Genomic DNA, 12,891 nt, shown 5'->3' with positions numbered 1-12,891 from the left:
TAGTTCAAAACTGTCAGACATTCGGGTACTCTTTTAAAAGGAAACCTACCTGCTTCAGGACTTGTTTGATTACAGCTGCTAACAATGCTGTTTGGTATCAGTGGAGTGGAGGATGCGTGGATTCTTGATTGAGGTGGGTTCAGATGTAATGAATTTCCTAAAGCCATTCCTGACTGACTGAGCACCCCACAGTTCCCACTAGCCTGCATCTGATTTATTAAGCCTGCAAGGTGGTTGTTTGGGCCTGGGCTAGTACCATGGACAAAGTTAGTGTTTGCATTCTGGCAGTGCATACCTTCCCCTCTTAAAGGTAAGCTCTGTGTCAATGAATTCTGAAGAGTGCCAGAGTTCATATTGGTGTCTGTAAAATGCATCTGGTTAGCAGAACAAGGCAAAACAGTATTTGAGCTCCCACAACCAGTGGTACTATTGCTGCTCATATGAGAGCTTTGACAACTCATGGACTGAAGTAACTGAGACATAGAACTGATGGGAAATGAACCTTGATTTTGCTTTCTTATCAAATCAGATCCAGGTTTAGGAACTCCAGAACTATCCAAATGAGACTGTCTAAGCAAACTCAATACTGTGGTAGTTGGTTGTTTCCTTTTCCTCAAAGGGTCTTTTTGCTGAGACATCAATTTATCTCGTAGCGCTGCTCGACCACTTTGCCCTTCACTTGTTGGTAGAAGCATGTTGGCAGCAGGAGGAAACATGGTGTTTAAAGTGCTATGTCCTTCATTGTTGCCACCACTGGCAACAGCTCCAGAATTACTACTGCTGCTATTGTTGTTACCAGCAAGTTTATTTTGATTTGCTAGCTGTGCTTTGGCTGCTGCTGAGAGTAAACTACTTGCTGGAAAAGAGGCAGCATTGTGCTGATTCAAGATCTGATTTAAAGGCATTCCCAGCAAACCAGGCTGACTCTTCAGGGGACCACTTCCAGCAGATGCAGTAGGAAAAACTGCATTGCTTGGAGGATTTAGTACATTACTCATTCCAGCAATTATTGGGTTAGGGATGTCCTTGTACTGATGAAGTCCATCAGGCTTGGTGGAAGGGCTTGATGGCATAGATGGCCTTGGAGACCCTATTGTTGATCTTGGTGACCTGGGAGGAACTTTAATACCACTACAAGATGACTGTGGTCCTACTGGAGGCAGCATGAAATTTCCATGATCTGATGATGTGGAAGATGAACGTGATCTTTGGGGAGACGCCTCAATCCTTCCAATCCCAGATGCCATCATATGAACTGGGGATGTCACTGGTGAAGGAGAGAGGGAGGTTGAAGCTGAATGCTGAACTCTTTGTACATGACTTCCATGGTTCATGTGACCAGGTTTTACAGTTGGCAAAGGGAGATTGCTTGGCAAAGGGACAACAGCAGGAGGCATGCTTACATTCATTACAGGTACCTGAGAATGGACATTAGAATGGAAAGTAGTTGGGTTAATGATAACAGGATTCTGATTAACTGGCTTGCTAGGAATAGGGTCAAGAATGCCAAGTGGATCCTTCTCTGATGTTAATGGCTTTTTCTGAAGAGCACAAGAAGGTGGAGGAGGTGGAGGTGGGCCTTGGGGTGGTTTATGGTGAAACATTGCTCGTGGTAGTTCCATACTAGCTGAAAAATTACACATGGGTTTTTTCATTACTGGGCTTTTTGTGGTCAAGGTTGGGGAAAGAGGTATATTAGTCCTTCCAGCCATTGCACAGGATGACTGAACTGGAGAACCATGTAGCATTACTGAAGGTGGAGATAAAGGAGTCCTGTTCATGTGAACAGGACTAGAGTTGGGTGCTCCATGAAAATTGGAATTGTTCCTTGTGAAAACATCAGGGCTTCCAAGTGGATCAGTCCTAGGAGAGATTGAACCATCTCCATATATCTGTGATCCTGATGAAGCTGGACTAGGCATTCCACCATGACTGCCACGATATGGAGACTTCTGTCCATGATCATTACTGCCCAATCTCTGCCTAGGATAGACAGAATGAAGATCTTGTTGCTGGCTTCCAGTCACTTCTTGTACATAAAGCCTACCCATGGCATTAGATGTCCCTATCATTAACTTGAAAGGAGTTTTACATTCTGGGATCACAGAATTTGTAATTCCTTCATGTGATTTATTCCTCATTGATCTTGGAGTTGCTGCTCGAGAAGGTACTACTGGAGTTGCACCTGATATTAAAAAAACAGTAATTACTATTTTGAAATTTGTTTAAAAAATTAAGTTTTACACATTCATATACATCTATAGCTATCACATATAAAAACAAAGAAAAAGTTATTTAGATTCCAAAGCAAATATTCAAAAGTTAGGAAATCCCAGATTTACGGTTGCCTGTTCAAAAATAGTACACGATCATATAATTAAAGACAAAAGAAGCAAAACTGAGGTTGCATGGGCAATCAGTCATGAGTCATTTCCTAACTTTCAAGTGTTTGACTTTACTATTTAAATAACTTTCTTTTGGCATAGAAAAAACTACATCGTTTCATAATTCCCCCTCCCCCCCCGCCCCCAGAAGATAGGTAAAAACAATGTTTTGTGCAACTGTAACAACCCTCCCCCTATGACGCATCATCATTAAGGCTACATTTTAGTCACGGGTATTTTTAGTAAAAGTCATGGACAGGTCATGGGCAGTAAACAAAAATTCACAGCCCGTGACCTGTCCTTGACTTTTACAATATACCCCTAACTAAAACGGCGTCCCGGGACCCTTGCTGGTGCCGGGAGCAGGGGAGAGGGCTTTTGGGGCTGGCAGGCTCCCTACCCATCTCTGATCAGCATGTCCCTGACGCTCCTAGGGGGAGGGGAGGCCAGGGGGGCTCCACATGCTGCTCCTGCCACAAGCGCTGGCTCCGCAGCTCCCATTGGCTGGGAACGGCAGCCAATGGGAGCTTCAGGGGCAGCACCTGTGGGCGCAGGCAGTGCGTGGACCCCCTGGTCACTCTGCCTAGGAGCTGCAGGGACATGCCAGTGGGAGCCGGGTAGCCCCCCTCCCCCAGGTAAGCGCCACCCTGCACCCCAACCCCCTGCTCCCTCCCACACACCCAAACTGCTGCTGCTGGCCACTGTAGAAGTCATGGAGGTCACAGAAAGTCATGGAATCCATGACTTCTGTAACCTCTGTGACAGACACACAGCCTTAATCATCATCAGGGTTTGACCCCCAAACTTTCAGCACCTCAGCACAGGCTGCTACCACTTCAGCTACCAGACTAACTATCCTTCGGGGGGGAGGGTTAGCATTGGCTTGCTAAACTCAGGGTTGTGACTTCAATCCTTGAGGGGGCCATTTAGGGATCAGGGGCAAAAATCTGTCTGGGGATTGGTCCTGCTTTGAGCAGGGGGTTGGACTAGATGACCTCCTGAGGTCCCTTCCAACCCTGATATTCCATGACTCTAATTACAGGTAGGTTAGCTGGCAGCAGCAGAAGGTGGTTATTCCAAAGGAAAAATGGGCATCTGGCATCATGAGCTGGGTGCAGTGGGCATATGCTGTGCCCAGTTCTGCTCTCTCTCTCTCACACCCCGCTCCGCAGGAAAGGAGGGGCTCCTGTTCCATATGGGAGTAGGGGATGGGCTGCTGGAGCCATGTACTGGGCCTGAGGGGCTTACGGGGTGAGACCTGCATCTCTCTCTGTGTTCCCCTAAAAGTAAGGGTAGTTCATGGCTGATGAGGGAAAAATATGGGACAGAGTCATGTGCCAGCTCTGGGAGTATACTGGAAGTGGTGACTCCCAGTCCAGCTCTTCCACAATTGTTGCCACAATAGCTGCTCTTGCAGCTCCTAGGCATTCCCAGTACAGTGTATGGTTGTGTTGCTGCTTCAGCGGCGACTTGGGCTGAACTCTTTAGAATGTTTGTGTGCAGTTATTATTTTGCCATGATGCCAAAGTTTTCCTGTGGAACGCAAACAACTGAAGGGAAATGGTGATTTTTAAATAGTCTATAAGTCAGTTAAACCTGACTGAAATTTCAAAGGCCTGTTGCAAACAACAGACATTCAAGCGTCTCAAAAAAGTAAAAATAAAAAATCCCAAGAAACTTTTATAATGAAAAGCACTAGGCAACTAATCATAAGGGTTGCTTCCAGCTCCCCCTGAAATAAAACAAGAAACCATGAAAATAACCATCACAGGCAATCAGGGCTAAATTCTCTCCCCAATATGCAGCTTGATTAAAGTGGGCGTTATTCTGGAAAATCTCTAGGCCGGATATAGAATCTTCCCAGTCCCGCATCTGGCTGCTCTCCGAGCTGCAATAACCCATGGAAGCGCTGCATCACACTCTGTAAGGGACTATGGCCAATCATCTGAAAGCCCTTTTTCACACTTACTGCTCATGCGGTATGTCCACATAGCAGCTGGAAGCGTGCCTTCCCCAGGTAGACAGATTCACGGTAGCGCTGGTTAAGCTAGTTCAATTAAAATAGCAATGTGGATGTTCTGGCACAAGTGACGGCTTGGGCTTGCTGCCTTAGTCCAAGCCTGCCCAACCCTGAAGGTCTGAACTCAGGTGGCTAGCCTAAGCTGCATCCCTGCCGCAACATCCACACTGCTGTTTTAAGCGTGCTAGTTCAAGCAGGGCAAAAGTGAGTATGTTTGCCCAGGCCAGGAGGCAAACTTCCAGCTGCAACACAGACATGTCTATGTAGCAGAACAACCCAGGGCTTTCCATGGCCTTTATTTGGGCCATATGATTTGTCTCTTAAAGTGCTTCTACATTGATTATTAAATGTAAAATTAAAACGATAAGTTTAAACGTATCATCTTTTTTCATTAAAATTTGAAGTCACCTTTTCTGTTTCTAATTGTAATTGAGAAACCACATGGGTTTTTAATTATTTATATTTTAATTCTAGGCAATCATGTATAGCAATATTAGCTTTTAAAAAATAATATGCTGAAAGTACACAATGGTAGGACTAAACAATACTTTGAGTATATGACATTAGAATATCAAAAACACAAAAAGAAAAAAAGCAGATCAAATTATTTAGAATGAATGGATATATTACTATGAAAAAGATAATTAATTTTGAAAAGTTTTAAAAAAATCCTTTCAATTAAGTGAATATAAAATTATTTATTTTGCCTTTGAATTGCAGATATGATGTTATTGTTGTTGTCGTCGTAGTATTTATTTATTAAGGTTCTACAGCAAAGGTTGCCGATCTCTGCTCTACAGGGTCAGTATGTTAGGATTTGAGTTCCAGGTAGGGGGTTGGAAGGGCACTCTCTCTCTCTTTTTTTTCAGGGTGGGGGGGCCTTTTTAAAGTGTGTACACGTGTACATATACAAACTGTGTACTTTTGCATTACAGATATACTGTAAGTGCATAATAAATTAGGCAGCCCCGATTTCAGCCTCAGTACTAGTTCTCACACATAGATAAAGATCGTTTTCCTTTTCTACCTACCAATATCTATTTTTTTCTAAATCCTCTATTTCCTCTTTTTGCCTTAGGGATGGCATCATAAACAGCAGAAACAAGTATGGACGCCTTTCTGCCAAGTTTGCTTACTCTAGGTATTTGCACCTCAGACTGCATTCATTTCACCTTACCACTGCATTCTTGGCATGCAGCCTCAGAACATGCAAAATTTAATTTGGATAAGAGAGACTGCACATTCAAATATATGCAAAGGTGAATATAAATCCCCCCATTGACAAGTAGTAAATTCCCACCTCCGCAGCGACTAGGGTTGCCAACTTTCTAATTGCAGAAAACCGAACACCCTTGTCCCACCCCTGCCCCGAGGCCTTGCCCCTGCTTACTCCATCCCCCTCCCTCCGTTGCTTGCTTTCCCCCACCCTTGCTCACTTTCACCAGGCTGGGGCAGGGGACTGGGGTGCAGGAGGGCGCTCTGGGCTGGGAGGTGGGGTCAAGGGGCATGGAGTGTGGGCTGAGGGGTTTGGAGTGTGGGAGGGAGCTCCGGAATGGGGCAGAGGGTTGGGGTGTATGTGTGTGGGGGGGTGAGGGCTCTGGGATGAAGTTTGGGGTACAGAAGGGGGCTCCAGGCTGGGGTCAAGGGGTTCCGAGTGTGGGAGGGTTAGCTCTGAGATAGGGTTGGAGGGGTGAGGGCTCTGGGGGGGGGGCAGGGATGATGGTTTTGGAGTGCAGGATGGGGCTCTGGTCTGGGGCTGAGGGGTTCAGAGTGCGGGAGGGGGCTTAGGCAGGGGGTGCGGGAGGGGGTTCCGAGCTAGGGCAGGAGGTTGGGGCGTGGGGGGAGGGGGGTTCGGGCTCCAGGTGGTGCTAACATCAAGTGGCCCTGGCATTTCCCGGGGACGGAGGAAGTCTGCCTGGCTCCTGGGAAGTGGCATGTCCCTGTGGCTCCTAAGCAGAGGGGCAGCCAGGGGGCTCTGCACCCTGCCCCCACCTGCAGGTGCCGCCCTCTCAGCTCCCATTGGCCCATTCCTTGGCCAATGGGAGCTGTGGAGCCAGCGTTCAGGGCGCCGTCTGTGGGCGAGGGCACCACGCAAAGCCCCCCTGTCCACCCCTCCGCCTAGGAGCCGGAGGGATATGCTGGCCACTTCCTGGGAGCCACACAGAGTTGGGCATGGAACCTGCCTGCCCCACTGCAGCCAATCGGAGTTTTAGCGGCCTGGTCAGCTGTGCTGACTGGAGCTTCCAGGGTCCCTTTTCAAGTGGGCGTTCCAGATGTAAACCTGATGCCTGGCAACCCTACCAGCGACAAGACCAGCACACACACACACACACACACACTGCAGTGACAGGCCGGGCCTTCACCCTAGTTGCCAGTCTCTCCCCACTACACCACTATGACAAACTGTCTTCCACTACCCCTTAACAGCTGCAGAAACTAACCCAGCCTCCACAAAATATACGTAAATGTGTATGTTTCAACAGCAATCAGATGGCTCATTCAAATGCATTTGACTCTGACTAAATTACAAAATCAAATCTATGCAAGTACATAACATGGAATGTGGCCTATAGACATATATTAACATGTATGGAAGTGTGCCTATCTAAAGAGGCAATCTTCTTATATTTGCTGGGGCACTTAGTTTTGGGAGGAGCTGTGTATTGGAAAGGTTTCTTCAACTGGGAGATGGATAACAGTGTAGTCAGGAAGGAAAGTAGGGAAAACTGGGCAGCTAGGATTAGTTGGCTGGGGATAAGCATATCATTTTCTTTCTTCTTTCCTTTTATAGAAATATAATATAAAAACTACATGAAGAAAGCTACAGTACATTTATGCAATGATAAAGCTGAAAATAGAAATGCACAGCAGTCACAAAACTCCAAAGTTAAGGCTCCTAATAGCATTAGTTACATTGCACATATGTATTAAGGCAGACCTTTAAAATCATAAATGGTACTCCAAAAATACTAAAGTAAATATGTACCATGTACAGTTGTGTCTGTTAACATCTCTGTATGTATCTTAAATTTGGATTTTTTGTTACTTTTCTACTTTAAAACTCTCCTCCCTAAGGTTTCATCAGCATAGGGGGTTGAAATTAGTTATTTACTGTTTTAGAGAAGTAGTTTCTAATTTTTAAAAATCATGTAGTCAAATTAATCTTTTTTTTCTTGAATAATATTACTCACTTGTTCCACCCCCAGGACTAGTAAGAACCAGTGAAGGATGTGGAGCTTCCATGCTTTTATGAAGTGTAGCCACAGCAATAATTTTCCGTTTATGGATGCATAGCTTAGTGACATCTTCATCTGCTTTAACATCTTCAGCAGTTCTCTGTTTCACAGCAGCTCCAGGATCAAAATTAAATACCTGAAAAAAATAATCCTAATATTAGATACATTCATAACAAAAGGTAGCAAACTCCAAAAATATACCTGAACTGGAAATGCAATCAGGTTAAAACTAAATGTGCCTTAATTCCTTAAATAATCTCCCTCACATGTCTTACATTTCATGGTACATCAGCCTTTTAGCATGTTTTGGAGGATCTCTTGCCTCACCCCTAGACTGTCCTAAAATCTCCTTTATTGGATGCTGCTGGCGATCCCACCACTCCAGCTGCAGAAAGAGCCTGCTGAATCCAGACAGTGGTGGGTGATATATACCTTCTTGTTTTTCCTGCTTCCACCATGGAGGGTTGGTCCTCTCTCACTTCCACCCATCACTCACATCTCCTCCTTTCTCTGTCCACCCAACTAGGGGAGACTGATCGAGAAAATGAATTCCTAAAGCAGTTCAACTAGCCAGCCACTAATCAAGAGAGGACTGGGTTAGAGAGGGCATATGAAAGAGCACCATAGTTTTGGAATGATTCAAAAATGAGTGGATGCCTAAGGCTGCTTGCAGTAGTAATGAGGCTACGTGGTAAGGGAGGATGGAGGGAAATAATTTACCACATTTCTCTTTTGAGGTGTGTGTTTCGGTGAGTGGTGGTGGGGAAGGAGAAAGAATCTATGTCCCAACTGCACTGCAGCATTGATTACTGTTAAACCAATGATAATTTTGATAAATATAGAAAGCAAATAAAGGTATGCAACCTGCCTTTTATTTTATTTTAACAGAATTTTAAAGAAAACAGCATTAGTGCACTATATATCCAGCTTAAAAAAAATGAGATCCCATAGGTGGCTGGGATTAAGGACAATAGTGTACAATCGTACACTAATATCAGTATTATGATTTTCAGGATTTTACCATTACTTGACCTAATTTCCAGATATTATATGAAAGCTACTCTTATATAGCTCTTTATTGCATGTAAATATAATGAAGAGCTATATAAGAGTGGTGGCATTCAATGTATATTAATAATTTATATTTTATAAGCAGAAAACAAATAAATTATGGGCCAGAACCCAAAGGTGTTGAGAATCCTACAGAAGGTGCTGAGTGTCATCAGCTTGCCTTGAAACTACTATATTAGTCAGTTTCATTTCCTGGTTCTCATGCACTAGTACAATGCTATTGCATTACGTTTCCAACACTACAAGCAAATGTTTAAACAAATGAAAAATTGAAAGAAAAATAAAATCATGAAAAATATTTGTATTAATATTGTTTTATACTCCCACTGCCATGACTCCTTTCCTCCAACCAACCAACATCTGTACAAAAACAAAAATATCCTATATTTTGGATCTAAACTGCATGATATGTCCTCATAAGCGTACCATTTAAATAGGAATAAAATTATGGCATGGCAGAAATAATGACATAATAATTTATTTGATAGGCACTGTAGCATACACATTTAAAGCTACTTTTTACCTTGGGAAGAATGAGAGGACATTCCAAGCCACATTTGCAGGTTCCATCAGTCAGCAGGTATGTCTTAACCTGCTCCAAGCAGGATAATAAAGACCCACTGGGACTGTAAAGGAATAATATAAATGAATTAATATTTTTAGGTAACGGTTTCAATGTACAGTTATGTGAAAAATAAAAAAAATTAAGATAGTAAATGGTTTACATTTTTATTATGTTTGATAGCTTGTTTTTCCATCAGGAGACAGTATTTTATTGGTCAAAATCACACTACAGAAAAAAAATGAAGATGCAAAGTGGTTTGTGCCAGACACATTATTTCTGAGAAAACCCCTGATTTTAATGCAAAAACAAAAAGGTGGCCCCACAGAAAACCCCCCACAAGGTAACCAAATTTATCAGTATTTATTTATTCATATTGCAGTAATACTTTAAGGCCTCAAGCAGAATTAGGGTCCCATTGCGCAAACACACTTATGGCCCTGTTACAATATAAGATCCACAGGTGGACTGTAGCAACCACATAGATTCCCCACTATGAAGTCAATAGAGCTCCAAGAAGGTGCAGCAGTCCACCTGCACACTGTACTTCACCTGATCAGACCCTAATTTAAGGAAGGATGTCACAAGAGGATACATAGGTCAGTTAAGTGTACATCTTGATTTTGCTGAAACTAAGTTTACAAGCAAGCGATGTTACTCCAGGAGGACAGTCGTTATATATTTTTTGTGCTTATTATAGGTTGGCTTTTTCTTAAACACGGGGGCCCAAATCTCTTTTTCTGATAAACTGGACAATTACTACACACTTGGGGTTCTATAACTCTCTAAAGAAGATCGTTGTTTCCATAGCCAAAAAAGAAATCATGTTCCATCCAGACCAGTAATCCATGAAAGGAGGAAAGATTGTATGACTGAGGTCTCTGCTCCCAGGCTGCTCTTTGTTACTTGGTTATCTAAGCTTTTTATTAAGAAAAGACTAACATTACTAGAGTGGGATGGCTGAATTTTTGGTGAATAAAAGAGTAAAGAGCCAACTATAAATAAAACTCCTATTTTGAACAAGCCAACAAACCAACCCTCTCTACTATATTGATATTAGGATCTATGAGACAGCCAGAATTCGAACATTTAAAACAGATACATGAACAACTAATTTTAGATGATAAAAATATTAAGCTACACTCAGGGTCAACAACTGCATATGACATTTCTATATGACAGAGATTTAAATCATTAATTTTTCTTTTGAAGCTGACTGGAGCATTCCAATTTATGTATGAAATAATTAATTAAACTTAACAATACTTTAAGTTTTTGTATATAACACAATCATATAAGATCTGAAGTGCATGGGATGTTAAACTTTTAGATTAAAGTTTCATGTGAAGAAAAATAAAATTAAACAGTAATTTAAAAAGCATACAACAAAGGTATGAGGTATAAAAGTTAGGTTGGAAAGAAAAATGCATCCTCCTCTAAACTGAAACACTCTAAAACAGCTCTTACTCCTCTGAAAAGACTCCGGCATAATTTTACTATAGGATGATTAAAGCAAGATCCTCTCATTATTACTTCTTCACTCAACAAGTATTATCCCTAGTTTTCAATATTGTCTCTGGAATTCCAGAACTAACTAGTCACGTAGCGCTAAATGGAACCGTTACAATCTGTTCTGAATAAGCACACCACGGAACAAATTGTCACTTAGGTTACATCTACACTGCTGAGTTAATTTAGGTTCTTATTCATGTGTTGCCCCAACCCCCACTCTTGTCCATATACAAAACCCTCTCACCTGAGTTTAGTGGTGCTTTAAATACAGATTAGTTGGCACAGTTGGGGGTACGAGTTAGCTCTAAGGCATGGAGGCCAGGGAAACATTCAAGAGCTTATGTGGGATCTCTTGTAGGTCCTCCACTGGTATCTTAAGGAAACTGGCTACATGTCTGAGCAGACCTTGAAAGCTCTTGTAATCATCTGGGTGAGAAGGTATAGATGGGATGATAGTAGCTGGCATCATCTGATATTGAGCCTGAGGCTGCTCCTCCTCAAATAGTTCCTCAGGGAGATCAGATTCATGGGCTGAAAACTGAGACTCTGTAGTTTTCCTGGGATGGTGTAAGGGAGGAGGTTCTCACCCACAGAAGTCATGCAGAAATGAGACATCTTGAGTGGTGAAGACAGGACAATGTTGGAACACTACAAGCAAAGGGGTCTGGGGACCAGGAAGAAGGATACTAGGGTATATGCCTTCACTTATACCCCCTATGAGATCTAAACATGTCTGAAGCCCTTGACACTTCCTCGTATTCATAAGGTTCAAAAAAGGGGGTCCCATGGAGAATATATAGGGGATCCCTCCATGCTGTGTTGGGAATCTGAAGATGAAAAAAAGCATTGTAGATCTGAAGGGCAGCGAGGAGCTGCCAAAGCTGGGGTTGTAGGTTGCATCATAGTAAGTTGAGAGATAACAATGCTTAGCCAGGAGCTCAGTGCTGATGAGGTAGAGGGCATTGCTATCATAGTGGCAATGTTTAGATCTGTGGAGTGCAGTGGAGATCACAACTCATCTAAGACCTGAAGATCCCTCAGTACCACATACTTCCTTGGTACTGAGAGAAGTGGTCCCGTAAACCTTGGGGTGGGAGCAGACAGCACTGGGGTTCACAGTGCTGATGAGTCTAGTTTCACACACTCATGCTGAAGTGAGCAGCACCAAAGAAACCAGTACCAATGGTATTGGTACCATAATAGCCAGTGCTGAAGTGCTCAGCGCTGAGGTAGCCCCTGATGCTCTGGCCTCAGTATCATACACAGTTAACTTTCAATACTAAAGCGGTGAAGGAGTCCCGATACCATGCTCCCAGGGAGCTCAGCGTGTGGAGACTCCTTTCATTGGGAGCAGTGGGGTGACCTGAACTTCGTTTTTACTGGAAATTCCCAGGTGGCATTTGCCTTTGCTTTTCTCAGAGGGGTGATGCTCCTTCTTCTCTGAAGACTTAGCTTTAACAGTCCTACCTACATCCAAAGCTGGTCTTTGAAGATGAAGCCTGGGAGCCAGAACTCACAGAGGCACTTCTGGACAGAGGTGAAACTTCTTGAGAGGTGCCTGCCGTACCCAGATCAGACCCCAGACCAACAAAAAACAAAAAAATGTTTAGACATGCCCTCTTGCCTTTTAAAGTCTTCTTGGAAAAGGACTTGCACACCAAGCCTTTGTCAGGGATATAGACTCCCCAAGACAAAAATGGTAACTGATATTTCCCATTGTTTAATGGAATTGCCACAGCACAAGAATGGCACAATACTTAGAGTTGGACAACTTTGTATGGGGCATCTCTAAGCCCCAGGACTGGGAAGACGTTCCTGATAAGATTTAAAAAAAAAAAAAAAAAAGGAACGATGGAAGGTAGGTAAAACTTCCAAAACTTAAAAAATAATCAAAAATCTGTCAACAGGTAACTCTCTTAACTAACCATACCTTTCAGTAACACACAGAATCATCTACAAGAGACTGTGAAAAATGTTGCACCCAGATGCAGACACTAAGAAGCTCCATTACATAGTCATGGGAAGTAAGAGGAACTGAGTGATGGTTGAGCCCACTCCAGCATTTCTAACCTTGGTATGGGGGCACGAGGACAGTCAGGTTACATG

At 43.2% G+C, this 12,891-nt stretch overlaps 1 protein-coding gene across 2 annotated transcripts in view; it reads right to left on the bottom strand.

Moving 5' to 3' along the window:
- The window catches only part of MBD5 (methyl-CpG binding domain protein 5), a 78,121-nt gene that overhangs the window by 63,076 nt on the left and 2,154 nt on the right, over nucleotides 1–12,891 (bottom strand). For both annotated transcript variants that reach the window (XM_065413627.1, XM_065413629.1), the window contains exons 2-4: nucleotides 9,235–9,337; nucleotides 7,596–7,776; nucleotides 50–2,185 (exon numbers count right to left, since the gene is read on the bottom strand). In XM_065413627.1, coding sequence (XP_065269699.1) covers nucleotides 50–2,185; nucleotides 7,596–7,776; nucleotides 9,235–9,337 — 2,420 coding nt within the window. The remainder of the gene's footprint in view (nucleotides 1–49; nucleotides 2,186–7,595; nucleotides 7,777–9,234; nucleotides 9,338–12,891) is intronic.

This window comes from Emys orbicularis, chromosome 11 (assembly GCF_028017835.1).
Source record: "Emys orbicularis isolate rEmyOrb1 chromosome 11, rEmyOrb1.hap1, whole genome shotgun sequence".
Classification (NCBI taxonomy): Eukaryota; Metazoa; Chordata; order Testudines; family Emydidae; genus Emys; species Emys orbicularis.
Note: the sequence above shows the minus strand (reverse complement) of the source record. Positions and strands in the feature narration are given on the sequence as shown.